Source organism: Accipiter gentilis, chromosome 18 (genome assembly GCF_929443795.1).
Source record: "Accipiter gentilis chromosome 18, bAccGen1.1, whole genome shotgun sequence".
In the NCBI taxonomy this organism is placed as follows: domain Eukaryota; kingdom Metazoa; phylum Chordata; class Aves; order Accipitriformes; family Accipitridae; genus Astur; species Astur gentilis.
The window spans coordinates 11159960-11178605 of NC_064897.1; the positions used below are offsets into that span (position 1 = coordinate 11159960).

Here is an 18646-nt window from a genome sequence, read left to right on the forward strand (position 1 = left end):
ATCTTGTGCTTAATGTAGGGGTTTAGCAATTCTTTTTATGAAGAAAAGCACAGCCTGCCCGTGCTGTGACTCTTTCACAGGTGCTACTCATACACTGTATATCGACATTACTGCTCCCACGGTACAGACACAGTAGCAACGAAGAAGTTGGAGGAAGGTACAGTAACGAGCAGAGACACCATCAGGGTTAGTGGGTCCACGGTGTTTGCCCTGGTACAAAAGTCTAGCAAAAGATCGCCTCTGTCTGGAGGAGCTTACCGTCCGCAGGAGGCAAACCACAAAAGAGCAAAGGAATATGCTCAAATGCTGTGCCATGCCCTGGGTCACTCAACAGGCCAGTGGGAGAGCCAAGATTAAAACTCAGAGACAACTCTTCAGACAGTGCCTTTCCCAGGCCGAGCACTTACATACTCGTATCACACGGTGCAGGAGCAACTGACGCCCCTCAAAATACTAACAAAGGCCTCAGGTCTCCTCTAGGAAATATGTAGCTGCTCATTCTTTGCTGTTACTCTAGAACATGATACATCTTTCTACTGTCCTTAAATTTATTCCCATATCGGAGTGAAGGTTTTGCCTGAGCAGTTTTAGTTAATTCTGAAGTCTGGGAAATGCACGTCTTAACTCTTTCATTACTTCTTCAGTAAATATCTTGGGTTTAGATGTAAAAAGTCGCTACATTTTTTTTACCCAAGCTCTGGGAACATTTCAGGAACGTGAGGCAAGATATACAGCTATTAGAAACAGGTATTTCCCAAGCCATTCACAAGTTTGCATCACTGAAAACACCAATAGATTCTCAAACAACCATGCTACATTTCAATTTACAAAGTTCACTATTAATCTACTAATGCATATGCAGGCAGGAGTGTACCTCCCTGCATCTTTCAGCTACCAGAAGAAACATTTTGTGCAGTCCTTTCATGTTCCAAACTGTCTCTCATTATGTGTGGACTTTTCTTATAAACAAAGCATCAGAGAGAAGTTCTGTTGTTGTTGCTTTTCTTTAGTACACTGTACGATAAAATCTGGAGCAGGTCACAGGCTGGGATTTTTATCGTGAGAACAAGGTAAAAATTATTTCATTAGCTGACATATTCTTCTCTAATATATAATTATTTCCCAGCTACTTGGTGACATCACTTTGAAGAACAGAATTATTCAAGACTGACTACATGAAAAGAGCACAGAAGGACGTATGTACTGGTGATACAGCACCTAAAGAAGTGAATGGGATATGTCAGCCTGAGGGAGCTCACGGGGTACATTAGAGGTGCTGGTGCACACTGTGAGCAAAGGAGAACGCCAGTGGCTCAGGGAAGAAAGAAGGCAAGGCTGAACCCTCAATTCCGTGCCAATTCTTTATTTCTCTATGCTTCTTTTGGTCCGTCTTCCACAAACATACCCAGAACCTCTTTCCTGATAATTTATGCGCTGCAACTTCTTTCAATTTCGAATCACACCTTTATCCTTGCCCAAAATAATCTTCCAAGATCTGCTTACAAGAGGATTTTTCATGAAGTACCTTCACTTTTAAACCACTCTTTCTATGAACTCTCCCTATCATCCTCCACTGAGAACACTCTTCTGCGAAAGTAAGTTGTGGTACAGAGCCAAGTGGACATCCTGTCCCAAAACACAAAAAAACAACTCTGTGCTTAGGAATTTGATTTCCAACTGACTAGCTACCGAGGTCATGGATATTAAATGCTTGTATACTTGTGGAAATACAACACTGGCTCTTAAACTATTTGTATGTTTTGGAAAATTTTATCAAAGGAGTTTAGTAAGTTAAAAAACATTTAGAATTTTTTTAAAAGAGAAAATAAAGCATAGGAGCTAACATTATGTGTGTTGCACAATTCACCTCAACTCCTAAGATATTTTTTGTATTCCTTTTTCTGTCAGTCATCTCATTTATTCTCCTTCATGGTGTAATCCCCCCCAGTGTCTTGTCTTGTCTTCTGACAGGCTGCAAGCTCTTCAGAGCAGGCACAATTGTCTTACTTGCTATATAAATCAAGTTACATACGAATGTTAAATTATAATGTTTTGACAGGATTTTTAAGTTGAACCTGATTATATGAAACAATAGAACACTGGGGGTTTTTTCCCTGAAATTTTCTTCTTTAAAAAAAAATTATACCAGAAGTGGAGAAGTAGGCGGTTTATTTCCCATGATTTTTTTAAACTTATTGTTTTCCTCCTACCTGTCTTTCAGGGACAGCAAGTGAAAAAAGTTGGGAGGTCAAGGAAGGAGAAGAAAAAAAGAAAACAGTGTAAAGAATATAAAGAGTAGGAAACAAAACCAAATTCTTAAATTATAATTTCCAAAACAGTATGCTAAACTAAATTCCATGAAAAATACCAGAATAAACATTTCCTTATAGTAGATTCTGTTGAATGAAAAGGAATTCTACATTATCCTTCCCCATTTTTGACAAGCTCTAGAAAAAGCCACAGTAATTTTACACTCAATTTATCACTTAAGTATATTTATAATGGATAATCACAGCTGATGGCTAACTGACAGGTAAGCCACCGCACCTCTCTTCTCTCCACTCACTCATTCTCATCCTCATCACCATTTTCCTTTCATTTTTTTGGTGTGATGGTGGACATGTAGTAAAAGTAACAGGAGGCTGTGAAAGACATGAGCAGTGTTCCCTGACTTCTGGCTGTAGGCATTAGGGATTTAGACAAATAAGATAAAGAGTATGAAGACGATACCACCAGTGGCTTCCAAAAGAAATCCAAACTGGCTCCCTGACTTTCTTTGAGGATAGTTCTGGCGAGCATTGACCTGGTGCTGCCTCCAAGGGATTTTGTATTTTAGAGGAACAATTCAGTCTACAGAAGGGGTGGCTTTGGAGGGACCCATAAGAAGCCTTCCAGTTCCTATGTATTTCCACAAAGGTTTGTACACACTACCATGAATTTAAATAGTGGCTTTTATTTGGTTGCCCAACTATGGCTAATACTGCCAGAACAACAGACATCTTTTACGGCCTAGAAACGGAACTGAAACTATCAGCCTGTTTTCACAGGACCCCATTATTTTGCTTGTCTGTTTTGTTTTTATTAGCATTATTGTGAGAAGCCACACATAGATCAGGGGCTATAGGATTCTTTCAGTTAGAAGTAGTCCTTAGTTGTGGTGTTACTTTTTGCAGTCTTGATGCCTTCTCTTACATTTGCAGCATTACAGAACTGACACATTCTCATGTATGCTAAAATGCAACGTTGTTACCAAAAATTCCTCCTTCTTGCTGTTTCTATCCTCAATGGTATTACTCTTTTCTTATCCTGGGGGGAACATGAGGGTTTAGTCATATGCTCATTCTTTTCCAAGGCATAAACAGTAGCCCTGAAAGATGACTAGCATCTTTATAAAGAAGCTACAGTATGTGGTCCTCACAACACATGGTTCCTATTTTTATCATTCTGATAAAAGCACAGCAATGTCAATATTTTTTTCTTGTGATTTGATGATTGTCAGTGACCTGTATGTCAGCTGATAAAGCTGACACAGTTAAATCAGAAATTAGCGCTCAGTCTCTTTAGAAGCCAGACACATGGACACTGAACACAAGAAAAATTATAAGACAGTCCACATGATACTCCATTAAACAATGAAACATGTGACTGACTAAAAAACAGAGATACATCAGCAAATTTCCCTGAGGAAGTTCATGGTATTTAACTCCTAAACATTAATTTTATTGTACTGTATGAGGAACCAATTAACTGAGAGTTTCATTTTTATCGGACATCAGACTTATTGTTCAGAAAATAGATGAACAGTAAATTCAGCATATTTTGATTTTATTAGGCTTGGCTTGTTCATCTCACACAATTTTGCTGATTTTAAAAGGTAATTAGATATTTCATAAATAACTTTGTGTGCGTTACTTTATTTAGAACGCTTCCAGCAGCAACGAGCTAATATGTAAGACACATACAATGCACCTATTGTATATTCAGATTTTCCCCCCTTAATTGGATATGGTTGAAATAGTGATTAAAGTGCTTTCAGAAAACCTCGTGTTGATGACATCTGACTGGGAACACAATATGATTTGTTACAACAAGTTATCCACAGGGGAGATGAGGAATGGGCAAAGAAAAACAATTCTCATTTCTAAAATTTGGCATATTTCCATAAAAATAACATAGGTATCAGCAAATAAAAGGCTACCTAGAAGCTTTCCTGAGAATTTGCGAATAACCTGGAAAATATATTTGGGGTAAATCCCACCTGCAGAAATATAGACTTAGTAACTATTGTTTCCTGAGAAAGAAAACAAATCCTAAAAACCTCCGTATAATTCAATTTCTTGCACACCTCAGTTTAGAAAACAAAGTACGTTGTTCTTCATCCTCCAAAGAAGAAACTGTCTGGAACTCAACAGTTTCAACTGTATTGAAAAGCCTCAGGACCGATACAACATACCACACCGCCCTAAGCGGCTAGTCGACACTTCACTTCCCTTTTAACGTGAGCACCAAACGCTTAACTAAGCAATGGAGCGCAGTTTCCAAAATGAATCTTACTTAGCACCATTAACTGCAGAGGACCCATCTTCTTTACAGAGTTTGGGCTGTTCTGTGTCTTTTAGTGGAAAGCTAATTGTAAACGGTGCTGCAAATGTAAAGCCACAGAAGAAGGACGAGGAAGCATTCTGTCCTGGTGCATTCTGCTACTTATATTTGTTGAAGAATACCAAATCTACCACTGTTCTCAGCCCAACTCCTTCTGCCTTTTCTGTAAATAGCTCCCCAGAAGCAGCCCCTTTTGCTTTCCCAAAATCTTTATTTCATTCCCTGGCCCAGGAGAGACAATCATGCCTTAATATTCCACATACAAATCTATACATATGTGCATTAATAAAAAGATCACACTACCTACGACTGAAGAGCAGCCGCCTCTGAGGCAGAACTATGCAGTTTTTAAAGGGCACAATACAAAACTTCTTCTCATCACTTACACTGTTTTTATACTTTCAAAGCACTTCACAAATATTAATTAGCTCTAAATAAATTCTAATTATTTCTAAGAGTGGCCCTAGCAGATCTGTATCATCTGGTGTGAAATCTGACTTTAGTGAAGTCAACAGCAACAGCTCCTCAGACCTCAGCAGATCTGACATTTCACTCGCCATTACTAAAATGCTGGGAGTCATGTATGTTATCTAGCAAGTATCACAAGCGGAGCTGAACTAGTAATAGCAGTAGTAACAAATGATAGAGTTAAGGAATACTGGCTGAGAATAAAGGGAGAAGGGTTAAATGACCTGAGCCAATCTGCATAGCTTAAATATGGGAGAAGCTTCACCACATTTTGGGAAATGCAGTAATCTGGCTCTGTTTGGTTTCAGCATCAGCTGAAATGGAAGACTCTCACCTGCTGCTAAAACCAATTCATATACTCAGGATACTGGGGTTAACTCCCAACATCTGCTCCTGCCACAGGTCACTAATTTAGTTAACACCCCACTTTGAAAGCATCAACTCTTTATAGAAAGAGCTTTGCATTATACATCTATATAAATATCACATATTATGTATGTAATAAAATACATATAAAGAGGCTTGCATAAAAATCAAAATACTTAAATTCCAAATAGCACACAGTGAATAGATAATCAGGTATTTAGCAACTAAGTAGGTAACCAGCATTTTTCTTGCTAATTGTGGACAATAGAGTCCATCACATACTGCCAACTTATTTTTCTCACATGAAAAAAAGGCTTTGGTTGTAAATAATAATATTAAATACTTGACACACCATGCAGTTATATCTAGCTATGGAGGTTAAAAATCAACAGGACCCATAGATGATGAGGGTTTTTTTCTCAAACAGAAATGTAATCCTAATAGAAGTTCCTTCCTTTTTCTCTGCCAACTTTACCACCACACAATATGCCATAGAGAAAAAAGGGGAAGTGTCAACTTGTGTAAATTGTCCCTTATGTAATGCAAACCATCTGTTTAAAAAACAAAACAAAATGAAAACCCAAGCCACTCCCCAAGCATGATCTGCTATGGAGAAAAGGAAAGAAAAGGAAATTTACTACATCAAATTGGAAGCCAAAGACCATGACCTGCCATGTAACCATGGGGAAAATATTTACCCCCTCCTCCCTGTATTTACCCAATTTTGCAAAATATTTGGAGAAGTGAATAATTTGCTTTGCACATATTAGAGATTGATATTGTTGTATTCTTTTGAGCATTTCAGCTGTCTAGAATGTTTCCAATCAGGTAGGAACCCAAGCAGAGAAACCTCTTTGTTTTCAATAACAGACAGAATAGCTCTCACACAGTGATGCCACCACAGGGTCAGAAGGTCCCCAAGTTGCCAACCACTGGAACCTGGCAGAATGGTATACTCTTGCCTTGTTCTTCTACACTTCTTTAGGTATCTGCCATGAGAGGAATCTAAATGGACCCCTGCTACGAACTGTTACAACTATTTTTGTGTTATCTTCAGTCAAATCCTTGGAAAAAGAAGTATGTGTACAGAAGACAGTACTCTTCCCTTCCACAGTCTCTCTCTGGATAAGTCATTAGTCCAAGTGGGAAGCACTGGCTGAGGAACCCTACCACATACACTCTCGGAAGCCATTGGGAGACATACATTTGACCCTCTGTTGCTCTAACACGGACAGGTGAATCAGAAAGCATTGGATAAGTTAGTTTGGTTTCATTATCTAAGCTGAGTGAAAGAAAAATAGTAGTGCAACTAGGTATTCATCATTTTTTCTCTTTCACTGACCTCGAGGCTTGATCAAAATGTCTCTTCCAGCTGCAGCTGTGCTGGCTTGAAGAGGCCACCATCTCCAATCAGAGCCCCCTGCCAAAGGTTACCACTGTGACCAAGCTGCTTGTTTAATCACTTCCTGACATGTTTCCATTAAAATGAGCCAGCTCAGTTTAAGCAATTTCAACAGAAGTCCTTGCTATCACAGCCTGGACAGAAGCAAGTTAGGGAGTGCTTAACCAAGCAGCCTGGCCAGTATGTCTGAAGTCAGAGGCACAGTGATGAGCAACTGGAGACGGTGATCTCTTCAGCTACTTGGCCTGCAGACAGAAGGTGGCAAGTAACCCAGTTATCAGGTGCGACCAATAGCACAACTAACGAAAGACCTGCAGTGCCTTAGATGATATGCTGCTGATTTTGAGACACTCTTCTGGAGATCTGTCTTTTCAAAGAGGCAGGGCATGTAACTGTGTAACTCCCTTTGAAGGTGTCCCTAACCAGCTATCCATAATCAAGGTACTCAGCATCATTAGTTAGTTATGAAAATAACAGTTATCCCAAAATTCCCTCTTCCTCTCCCCCAAATTTTCAAATCTCCCTTTTATTGAGAAACAGTATATGAAAATGTTCATAGTTCTTTGTTATTTGTGACTGGAACTGAATTGTCCCATGGAGATTTTTCTCATTCCTATATGCAGGTTGTTAATGCTAGTAAATAACAGAACCATCACTAAAAAATTCCTATCAATCAGCCATACAAAATAATTGTGAAAATCTATCAGTCCAGAAAAAAGGGCAGGTCTTCCAAAAGGACAGGGAAGATGCAGAAGTGAGGTTCCATTTCCATAAGGTACATAAGCCAAATTTAAAACATATAACAGCAGCCAGGAAAAGATGCTGGTAGTGGGGTCTTCAGAAGTTCATAGGAAGGCCTTGCATCCAAAAGCAAACTCAGTGAAAGTTAGGCATTTAATGCGCTGAGAAGCTGAGCAAATTAATCTGCTGTACATTCTCTGTTGCAGTGCTATACTGGTATCCACCTTAGTTCAGTTCAAGCTAGCATAGGTTACTGTACTGAAGTTTACAATACAAACATTTGCTAAATATCCCTCAGACTTGGATCCCAGTGTCTTTGTCACTCTTCAAATGAAGGTTTAGTCTCCAAAATCACTCAGGTGGTTTAGAAAATTTTATCCAAAGCTCTTTGCTTTACAATCTACCACATCTTTGTCAAGAGGACTGATACACATAAGGGCAAGCAGAAAAGTGGGAGAAATATGTTTTAATGGCCTGTCAAAAACATTACTTGATGTGAACATGTTATAGTTTTAAGGCAGCTACGTTTTTCATCGCTACAAGCTTTCTAGGTGTTGCTAAATCCTTACATGCTTTTTTTGTTTACACTAAACTGTGAGTGAAAAGAAAAAATCCTTTGGACTACTTATCACTTTTCCTCAGCTTCTCAGTCAAATTCAGTCAAACATGCCAGGGAATCACCAAACACAGAGCTGTCTTTTTCCACTGGCTTCTGCTCAGTCCTAGACCTTGGCATGCTGTTAATTCCAATCCTTACTGCCAGGAGCAGCAGCAACTTTGCTCTTTTTCCTTTTTGATTTTCAAGGTTACACAAACATGCAATATCATATATACTTCATGGATGTGAGGAACTACAGGACTGTCTTACAGTTAATGTACATGCAGTACAAAGATAGGAAAAAAACCAACCTCAACTCTTTCTAGCCAAACCAGACTTCATTAGCATGAAACTAATTTAATCTGCCAGATATATCTAACGGGGTGCTTTCCTGACCTTTTTCAGGCCTACAGTTATGGTAGCATTCATATTCAGTGTGGCTTTCAGTTAAACATTCTGTAATGTGAATCACTACTTCTCCCATCTGAGAGAGACTGAGTGTGAAATCACTGGAAGAACTGAATGAGCCTAAGCTTTGGCACTGCAGCTGCTGAGGGACGTGAAGTGTTTTGAACAGTAATTTTCAGTAGTGGTCCCAGTCTGTAAAATATTGGGAAAAGGGATTAGTGGCCAAAGAAACTCAAGTTCACATTCAAGTACTGTATCTACAATGTTACAGAAACTGAAAGAAATCTGAAAGTGTGGGCTAAGCCAGTTTAACTAAAGGAATCTTTTTATGTTCTAATTTTATGAAACTGCTGCAGCGGCAAGTGCTGAGTAACTCAAAACAACTGATGAATTCATGAGTTAGTCAATGATACAGATGGATACACTGACATGGACATAATAAAGCTAAACACCCATGCTAGAAACAGAGAAGGGTAGAACAAGCAAGTCCGAGATAACTCAGTAAAAACCTGATGTCAGAAGAGTTATACAAGCACGAATGCATGAAGACAAGTCTATGAAATTCATGCTCTAGCTAAGCCTATTCATGGAAATGGAGTTCCTCGATTATTCCTTAATTTGTATTTATTATCACCCTGTTGACAGGAACATGAAATCCTATAGAAGGCTTAAATAAAACTTCCAAAAAAATCTGGGGACTGTAGAGAACAATACAGATATTTCAAGGATTAAAAAAGGAGATGCTATGTTTTATTAGTGTTAGGCTCTCATAAATATACTCATAGTTTGTGTTAGTCCATCAAACTGAAAGGCATATGCTATCTTTGATCTCTGTGCAGAACCCCTGTTGAGATTAATGTGAGTTCTGTGTGAAGAAAGAGACTAGAATAGGCCATCAGTTCACAAATAGTAAGCAGGCTGCTTCAGGAAAAAAATATATTTTCTTACAACAGTGTTGAAATTTGTTGGGAAATTTCAATTAGCTTTTCTTCAGGGGTATGTAAGTATGCGTGATCATAAGCATGTTCACCTGTCAAAAAGATCTGTCAGAAAGAAGGTGCACAAATCGACTTCCTGGGTGAAATGTTTGGCTGTTACGTTGAAACACGTACTTCATCTCTGACAATCTTTTCTCATACAGTAACGACTAATCCTGTATTTTACACTCATCTGTGCAAGTTAATAGCTTTGTCCATCGGGCCAGGGAGGTGATACTTTTATACAGATTGGCACGAAATTGTGCCCTACACCCACTTCCAGCTAAAAAAGTCTACAGGACTTACTGCATCCCGCTTTGTAGCTGAAACCAGGAGGAAGAAGGAATCCTTGCTGTGCAGCTGCTGCTAGGGTTCGTTGGTCTGGAGGGAATACGGGAATCATTAATGGAGGCAGCTGACCCTGGACCTGCTGAACAGGAGAGGGAAAATCAAACGTGGAATTTTTTCTGGGGAAAATGTCTGCTTACACACTTTGTCTTAATTCTGATCTGAGAGGTCGGGTTTGAATATGCTCCTCCATAATGGGGTGTTCCAGTAGCATCAACTATTCAGCCTCATCTTAATTACCAAAGCACTTCATATGAATTACATTAATCCAAAATAAATCGAAAGATTCCACTAACGCATACCTATATCCCAATTAATTATTCCCCCCTCGCCCCCCCCCGCAGTCCATAATGCCTCACTGCTCGGACGGCAGGGTGGGTTTTTCTTCTCTTTTATTGCACTGTGTAACCATCTCTGTCTCAGACAGTAGCTTTCACTCTGACTGAGCCCAAACACAGATACACACACACGAAAGTACAAACGTGCGTAAGTAGCATACAGCACAGTCAGTACTATTTTTCTGCCCATATACATGCACTTGTTTGTACATGTGAAAAGAGAAAGTCTCTGAAATGGTAAGAAAAAAGGATGAGACACTTTATTCACAAATAAAACACATCTATGTCTGAAGTGTTAGCTGTTCAACTTTGCACAGCAACTGTACACAACCATGCAAGTCAGGAAATGGAAAATATTATATTGTAAGTGGATACTGCAGGGGACTTAAGACACGCAGAAATTAGTCATCAAAACTGGAAGTTGGCCATGGCACAATGTCTAATACTATTGCTTTTACCCAGTTCTGTCAGAGTTGTTAATTGCTAGAAATGGACATCATCTTCTTATTTCACACAGATGAGAAACAAAAAGCTTGCTAGATTAAAATGTTAAATGGCTGCTTTTAATTAAAAAACTCTACTGTACTGACCAGATCAGTCAGTAAAAGGAGACTGACTCATTTTCTAAGAGAGGTCATCTAGATTTTTAACGGCACTGTAAAGCTAAGGCATTGGAGGTACAGATACATTATCAAAGACTAAAATTTAGTTTGTGGTCTGTAGCCTTAATGAACAAGGAGAATTAAGGGTGTTGATAGACAACCTTTTTTGGCCAGAGGTGTAAGAAGGTGTTACTCCCTTCATTACTGCCTGCATAGCAGAACTGGCAAAAGAACCTGTGCCAGCTCCTTGGTTGCCACAGTTCAGACTACAGCATCTTGACTTAATTTTATTTTAATTTACTCTCCTGAAGATCCAGGAGATGTCTCGGTTTACCCAACACTGTTACAAGGCAGAAGAGTGGTATGAAATTTGGGAAGGTAACCTCTTCATTTATGCCAGGACCTGTCAACACCTGTCTGTGTGCTGACTGCATCTTCATAACCTGAAACAATTTGCAAGGATGGAGTTCAGGAGTGCTGTCGACAGAGATTCTTGCACTGGGAGATTAAGGTTGGGACTGAAGCTAGAGCAGATGTAGCTCCACTCACTGAACTAACTCAATCCATTTTTTGTTACTTCAGTATTCTTTCTATTCTGATCCTGTTAACTAGAAGACATACATACTTTTAACTGGATTGCTGGAGAAAAAAAAATATGTATAAAATGTAATTTCTTCTCTATCCCCACTCAGTCACCCTAGAAGTGCCCAATATCTGCCTTTTCTTCATGTGTTTATTTTTTGTTTGTTGTTGTTTGGGTTTTTTGTTTGTTTATTTTTTTTAAGACAAAGACAAAGTAACTGTATTCTTTTAGAACAAAAATGAACAGCCGTGTGGAATTTTTGCATAGTACTCTTCTTCGGCAAAAAGCCACAGAACTTTTTTTAAATGGTTTCCAAGGATGAAAGTGACTTTGCCAAGCAAAGAAGCTTCAAAACAGGACTCAAAAACACTAATAGAAAGACAGATGGTTCTACTAAGAGCTTTGCTGCCAAAAAAAATGTTAAAAAAAAGTGAAAAAAATGGAGTGATGTTATTGAAGCTGACTGCAAAGTTCTCTGATGACTGCAAATACTCTTGTCCCACTGCAAGTGTTAACTCTGCCTCCAGGGCTAATATAACTAAAGCACCACACACACACAAATTGTCATTGCCAAGCCCACAATGTAGCACAAGTCTGCACTTGATTCCAAGTGACTGCCAAATACACGAGCAAAACACCACACTGAAAAATTCCCATTTAGGAAAACATTTACCAGGAAAATGCCCTTTCTTCTTAACTCTGACTGCTGCATTTCATTTTTTCAAATCACTGCTCCTCTTTATCTCTCCAAGGGGCCTTATACCCACTAATTTCAAATGACACAACCCCAGTGGAGGTAAGAACTATAGAGTGATGAGGATGGTTTGCATGGATACAGAAATAACGCAGTCAAAACAATGTGATTTTCATTCCAGGATGGAACGTATGTAGCACCACTCAAACAGCTACACTTCATTTTCTCCCAAATACAAGTAAGTGCAAACATTAGTTAATTTTAATCCGATTACCTGACACAATACAATACAAATTACAGACCCTTCATTTTTATGACTCATTTAACTACTACATCTTAACTTTTGTTATGTTTATTATTATTACCTAGAATTGCCAGGGTACAACTGTTTCAAGTGGCACAGAATAGAGGCCCTCCTTCTGAGTTTTACACAAAGGGTATTTTCCTCCTTTTTTTTAAGCTATTACTACGTCAGTTACATCTCTCACAAATGTTTTTTGTTATATAGTTTACATACTTGATGTACCTTCTTGATGGTAACTTCTTGATACTGCATTTCTAATTTGAACATAATGGACTGCAAATCAGAGCTACTTTTCAGGCCATTCAATTTTTTCTGCTAATGGGCATATATATGTCCATAAAAAGAAATACATCTTTAACAATCTCAAAATGCACATAGCTGTCAAGATTCTCCACTTGCCGGTCTCTCTATGTGATTACCTCTTCTTAGTTGTAATTTCCTAAAGATGAAGATTGTAGTTTAAATCCTCACAAAATTCCCAATGGATTTAATGGGCTACAATTTCACCTTCTAACTTCTTATCTACTTTATGTTAGTCTGGATGATACAGATACAATCTTCCAAGGACCTGTTTTTTCACTACACATACTATTGCCACGATGTCAACTGATCACACAGTTCTCTGATCTTTCTTTTAATCTGAATGCCGTCACCACATATCAGATTAATCGGAAGTATTCTTGTACTGCACAACAAACCGTAGAGGCATGGTATGCACAAAAAAGGCATACAACATACATAAAATAATAAAGAAATGAACCAAATGTCATAAGAGCCATAATATTCTATACAATCAATTTGCTAGTCAAGGAATTCATACTTTCATTCACATATCTCTGACAAGTAATTTGGGGCAAGAGGGAAGCCCATGCTGCAATGAAAAACATAAACCATACCACTTGACATTTAGTTTATGAAAAATAATTCCCCTTAAGGAAGCAGATACACAAGAGCTCACACAATTCAAGAAAGTAAAGGTTCTCTAATTCATAATGAGGATAGTAAGTCATCTTCTGTAACAGCGAAGTATTTTAGGAGTGGAAGAAATTGCCACCAAGTTTAACCTAGAGCCGAAACCAAAATCAGGGACCCTTCAAACTTGCCACTGGAAATCCAAAAAGGAGACTAGCCTTAAAGAACTTACCCATGAAAAAAACCAGCATGAGCACAGAACAAGCAACTAATAGTGTATCTACTGTCCAAGTGGGAAACTGAGACATCCACAGTTGTCTATAGAGATTTTAGATTTTGGGAAGTGCCTCACTGTATCTTTATTTGTTTCACTGTCTTTGAAAAATCTGCCCTTAAATGACATATCCGTATCAAAATAAATTTGTTATTAAACTTGGAACCAATTCAAGTTGTTAAAGCCTGGGCCAGCATCTTCACGAATCTGTGCATGTCCTTTATGACTGGACCATAACAAATCCAACTGCACGAAGACATGTATTCAGTGTAGCCACAGCTAGGTTCCCAGTATTCCCAGCTTCATTATAATTGTAGTATTACTGCCTAAATTCTGGTTTCCTACCTACTTTTAGGAACATATTATGGTTACCACAGCTACCTAAGCACTAAGCAGTATGTTTTTAACAGTTACCCCTACTGTTTGTTACTAGCTCCTGCTGTGACTTATATAAATTTAGATTGCAAACACTTGACAACTATAGTTCTACTCTATTTTCTCTAAAATGTCGCGTGCACTTTGGGTCACTATATAAATAGCTACAAAGACAAAATAGTTCAAGGAAGCGTTAAGGTTGCAAAGTTAGGCATTCAAGGCTTAGGGAATGCCAGAATCAGGATAGCATGCATGACCTTATTTTGGTCCTTTATGCCCATGCATCCTGACAGAGTCTTTAACTAAAAGTTCACAGTTTCCCCCCTCACGTGACTCTTGCTTAATCTAACAGGCTTATAATATTTCTTAAGTAACATAAACCCATACTTTCAACAAATCTAAGTCCCTAACATAGCAGCTGCTATTAGTTTTGTTTATTTTATCTTTATACACCTCCACCAATTTAATTTCTGCAGTTGCTCATTACATGCTTATTAGCATAAACTTTTATGTAAGTTTTCCTCTCTCCAAGGTAAATACCTCAGTGCATTTCCCAGCATCCATATGCAACACTTTCCACTGAGGGGTGAATACTGCTTTTCCACCCACCTCTAGTTCTTCAGAAGCAATTCTATGCATTTTGGTGAGACTGGTGATGGAGTAACGAACTACTCAGTGTGAATTAGAACGGTTGCTAAAAGCAACACTCCCCTCCTCTACAAACTGACAAAACTCTGAGCAGTACTTTACTCTCGAGCTGTTTAGAAGATGCCCTTCAAGAGCTGTAGGAGCATCTTTACTGAAATGATCTCTTGCATGGCTTCTTCATGTAGAAGCATGGCTAATGTTTACTTTCATTTGAGTTATTCTCAGCTGCCTCAAAGAAGTTCAGATTTTGCATTCCTAGAACAGCGGATGCACATGAATGATTCTATTAACTTCAAACTGTTGTATGAATATCTTCTTGCCTGCAACTTGTAAGTTAAGCATCTCTCCTACTGTATATGAAAAAATGTAATGTACATTTAACATGCAATAACATAAATCTGTCCTTCAAAAATGACATATTTAATTGCATCGGTCCTCCTTCCTCCAGAAACACTTGGCTCATGGTGGCGCACACTATACTGAAGGACCAGATTCTTTAATTAGCGTATGTGTTGGCCATCTCTTTCTCTCTCCCTCACACCCCCCCCCCGTCTATCTTAAGGGAAATAAAAATATATGTCCTCATATAACTACAATCTGCTATTTTTCCTTACAGTGACGTTTAAAATAAGAAAAGAAAATGTTGTTCTCCTCATTCTCTTCCCCTACCTAAGTGTGTCCTAAATCTACATGGCAGGGAACCTTGCCTATCCGGGTAATGCAATGATCACTCTCCTACTGAGTTTGAGGTGGCTTTTTATGGGGTGCTTTGTGAGTGCTTGAGACACAAAACAAAAGGTGGATGCCAAGAAGCAGAGATGCAGAGAAGAGGACACCGATGAGACAGACAGCACACCCATTCCACCCCATGTTCTAACCTAATGCTTTGCTTTTACTACTGAGGAGCAGCTCACTCCTCTGCCAGACATACTCAGTAGAGGGGATCCCGACAACGGATTTTGTGAAGGTTTTTTTTCTTCCTAATCTCTACCTGAAAATTCTTCTGCAGTGGATGATTTGGGCCCTGAATATTATTCTTCCCTTTGCTGCATAAGAGGCTTATACAATTCATACCAGTACTTATAAAAATTCATCCTGTCTGAACACCTCAGTTCACTCAATAGTAGCACCTCACTGTTCATAATTGTTTGCAGACAGCGATATTGATCACAGAAAAACATGCTCTTATAGTGGCAATCTTTTACGAAGAATAAAAAAGGCTATTTAAAGAGACACTTCCACCCCTCCATTACAACTCCTTTAGCAGAAGAGAGCTCTATTTGGAGCTATAGCGTGGAAAAAATTATTAGTTTGATGGAATATGGAAACAATCCTTAACGGGTTGATATGTACGCAGCTTGGCTCATGGAAAACACAAGGAACAAACTTTCAGGAAGACTGAAACACATCTCAGAGAATGACGTAAATATTTTTCATTTTAAAAAAGCAAGGCTTTTCAAGGCTGAAAACCACCCGTCTTTGCTCAGTCCTGCAAGAGAATTCAGGTGTCACTACCAGAATCCATCTCAAATTCTTCTCATCATAAAGTCTGTAAGTACTACTAAATGAACACACGCTTAGCCTTTTTAACTAAAGTGCAGAGAAGTGCCTTAAACTGCCAAATAATACAGACAGTAGCTGCTTCTATGTCAAAAACTTGCTTCCAAAGACTTCCCTCCTCCAACTCATACTGCAGAACAAATTGCACTGGTGAGAGACAAACACCTCCAGCAGCAATGTGAAGGACGTAAGCCAAAAGGACCTTTTGCATTAAGGAACATCTCTCAGATACTTCCAAAGGAAAAAGCAGTATTACTTATTCATTTATGTAACTAAAATAAAGAACTTTAGAACACTTCTTTTATATTTGATTTGGTATAGAAAAAACATACAGAGGAGAGAAAAGCACTAAGATGACTTTTTCCCATTTGCGATGACATGTAATAAGTATTCATGCTTGTGCCACTTAGCATGTAAGTTATCTACAGGTCAATTCTGCCACAAAGGCATTTGAACAAATAGCCTAACTGAAAAGGAAGAGGCTACCTAAATAAAAAGAACATAAACTGGAATTCATTCCAATATGTAGCTGTCTAAAGTCAAAAGCCTAACAGTTCATGCAGGAATGACTGCTACAGACTATACACCACCCCAGTGTGTGGGGTTCTCTGGCAAAACCAGGACTTTCAGAGCAAGCTACTGTAATTCAGGTAACAGCTACTCTCAGAAGAGCCCTTTCTAATCCAAGCTCAAGAGCAATACTCAGAAAAATTTGCTCTTTCCTTTTTATAGAAGAAAAAGATCCACTGTTTGGTTGATTGAGCCATTTGTTTCATGAAGAGGTTAAAGTTAGCAGAGAACACAAAGCTGGCTTTTGAGGTATGATGACCAGTGTTTGGACCAAACGGACTTATTTCACCTTACTTAATATCCACACAAATATGTGTTTCTCATGCCATAGCTTCAAAGCACCTAGGTGCCTTGTTTAAATGTTAGTATCCTCCCTAGAAGAATAAGCCAGGACTATAACGGAGACCTGCCACAAACCTGTGGCTGTCAAAACTGCTCATTTATATGGTATGTTGTCCTCTGTTTGCATTTTTGCTGACTAATAGCAACTTGCTCTTAAATATAACTGTGATGTAGCAAGAGTTAATCTGCAAAGTCACTCCCTTCAAATCGGAAAATCTATGAACTTACATCAATGACTGATGCTACCTCACTGTGTATGATGGAGCACACAGTTCCCAGATGCTTGGTTAATGCTTTTCCCAATGAAGTCTGGACCAGTGCTGATCTCTCTAGCAGTAAGCTATAGAGTGAAACATTTGTCAGTGAAAAGAAAACAGGTGTGAGATTTCCTGATGTGTTTTAAATGACAGCATGTAGGATAATTTCTTGAGCCGCACATGCATCCTGTTTTCTACAGTTAGCTGATCTATTACATATTGGTTCAGTTATTCAAATTATAATTAACTATGGAGGGTTTTGTACATGCCACAAAGAATCAGAGACAAAAATAAGTATACTCCCCTTGCCATTGTTCATATCAGCCTTCCAGAAGTCACCTGTATACTTTTTCCTTTTGATTTTCCACATTCTGTTTAAAGAGACTGAAGTGGCTAGCTTTTGTGCGTGTGTGCTAACCCAGCTCTTTCTTTTCAAAGTCACTTCTTTGGCACACCCAATGCTCACATTTTACCAGATCAAAAGTCTTTGTGCAACAGTATTGTGGACTGCTGTCCAAAGAGCTCTGGAAAGAAGGTGCAGTATTAACTACTGCTGCAGAGGAAGCAGGGAAGCACAAACAGGACAGTTTGTGTCAGCTCTGTGTTAAATGGGGGCCGTTTCTATATGAGGCTGTTAGAAATAAGAGTGATAGGTGCAACAGTCAGAAGAGGTGTGCAGAATCTAGAGGACTTTTCCTTTAAGAGCACAGGTTTTTTTAAACATATACAAGGTTGACTCTGCAAATCTTATTAATCAATGGGTTGACTACAAAAAAAAGTAGGAATGGAAAGCAAGGCTCAGCACTAGCATGGGACGTGGTGGGGGCGGCACGGAGAAGAGGAAGAGGAATCATCCAAAACTGACTTTTCAAGAACAACTTCTGTGAATGTTGGAAGTCAACAGATTCAGATAAGAAAATAAATTGTAGTGTTACACACCATCACAGGCAGCAGGTCTGGCTCCTTTTTGACAGATAAATTCTGTGAGCTAGGAGAAACGCCCCACGTTGCTATCTCTTCAGCCCTTTTGAGGTGCCTTTGGGCTCATCCTGACACCAAAGTACTGTTGTGAATGTTTTCATGCAAGGGGTGCAAACAGGACCATAAAATGCTTGGCTATAATCCTGCCCAAGATGGTTTTCAGGTTAAGAATGCATCTTAGGTAAAGAAACATGTTTATTCTAATTGTGGTTCCGACCCCTATGTAGACTGAAGTGATGCAGCTTTCGGGGTGTAAACCTACTCACTAAAGATTTCTTTAGTGCATTTTCCCAAAA

At 38.8% G+C, this 18646-nt stretch overlaps 1 protein-coding gene across 12 annotated transcripts in view; it reads right to left on the reverse strand.

Moving 5' to 3' along the window:
• Positions 1–18646, reverse strand: part of SOX5 (SRY-box transcription factor 5) — a 648311-nt gene that overhangs the window by 90450 nt on the left and 539215 nt on the right. For 7 of the 12 annotated variants that reach the window (XM_049822486.1, XM_049822487.1, XM_049822490.1 and 4 more), the window contains one exon: positions 9869–9992. In XM_049822486.1, the coding sequence (XP_049678443.1) occupies positions 9869–9992 (124 nt within the window). The remainder of the gene's footprint in view (positions 1–9868; positions 9993–18646) is intronic. The other 5 variants (XM_049822492.1, XM_049822491.1, XM_049822489.1 and 2 more) reach the window with 1 other exon arrangement.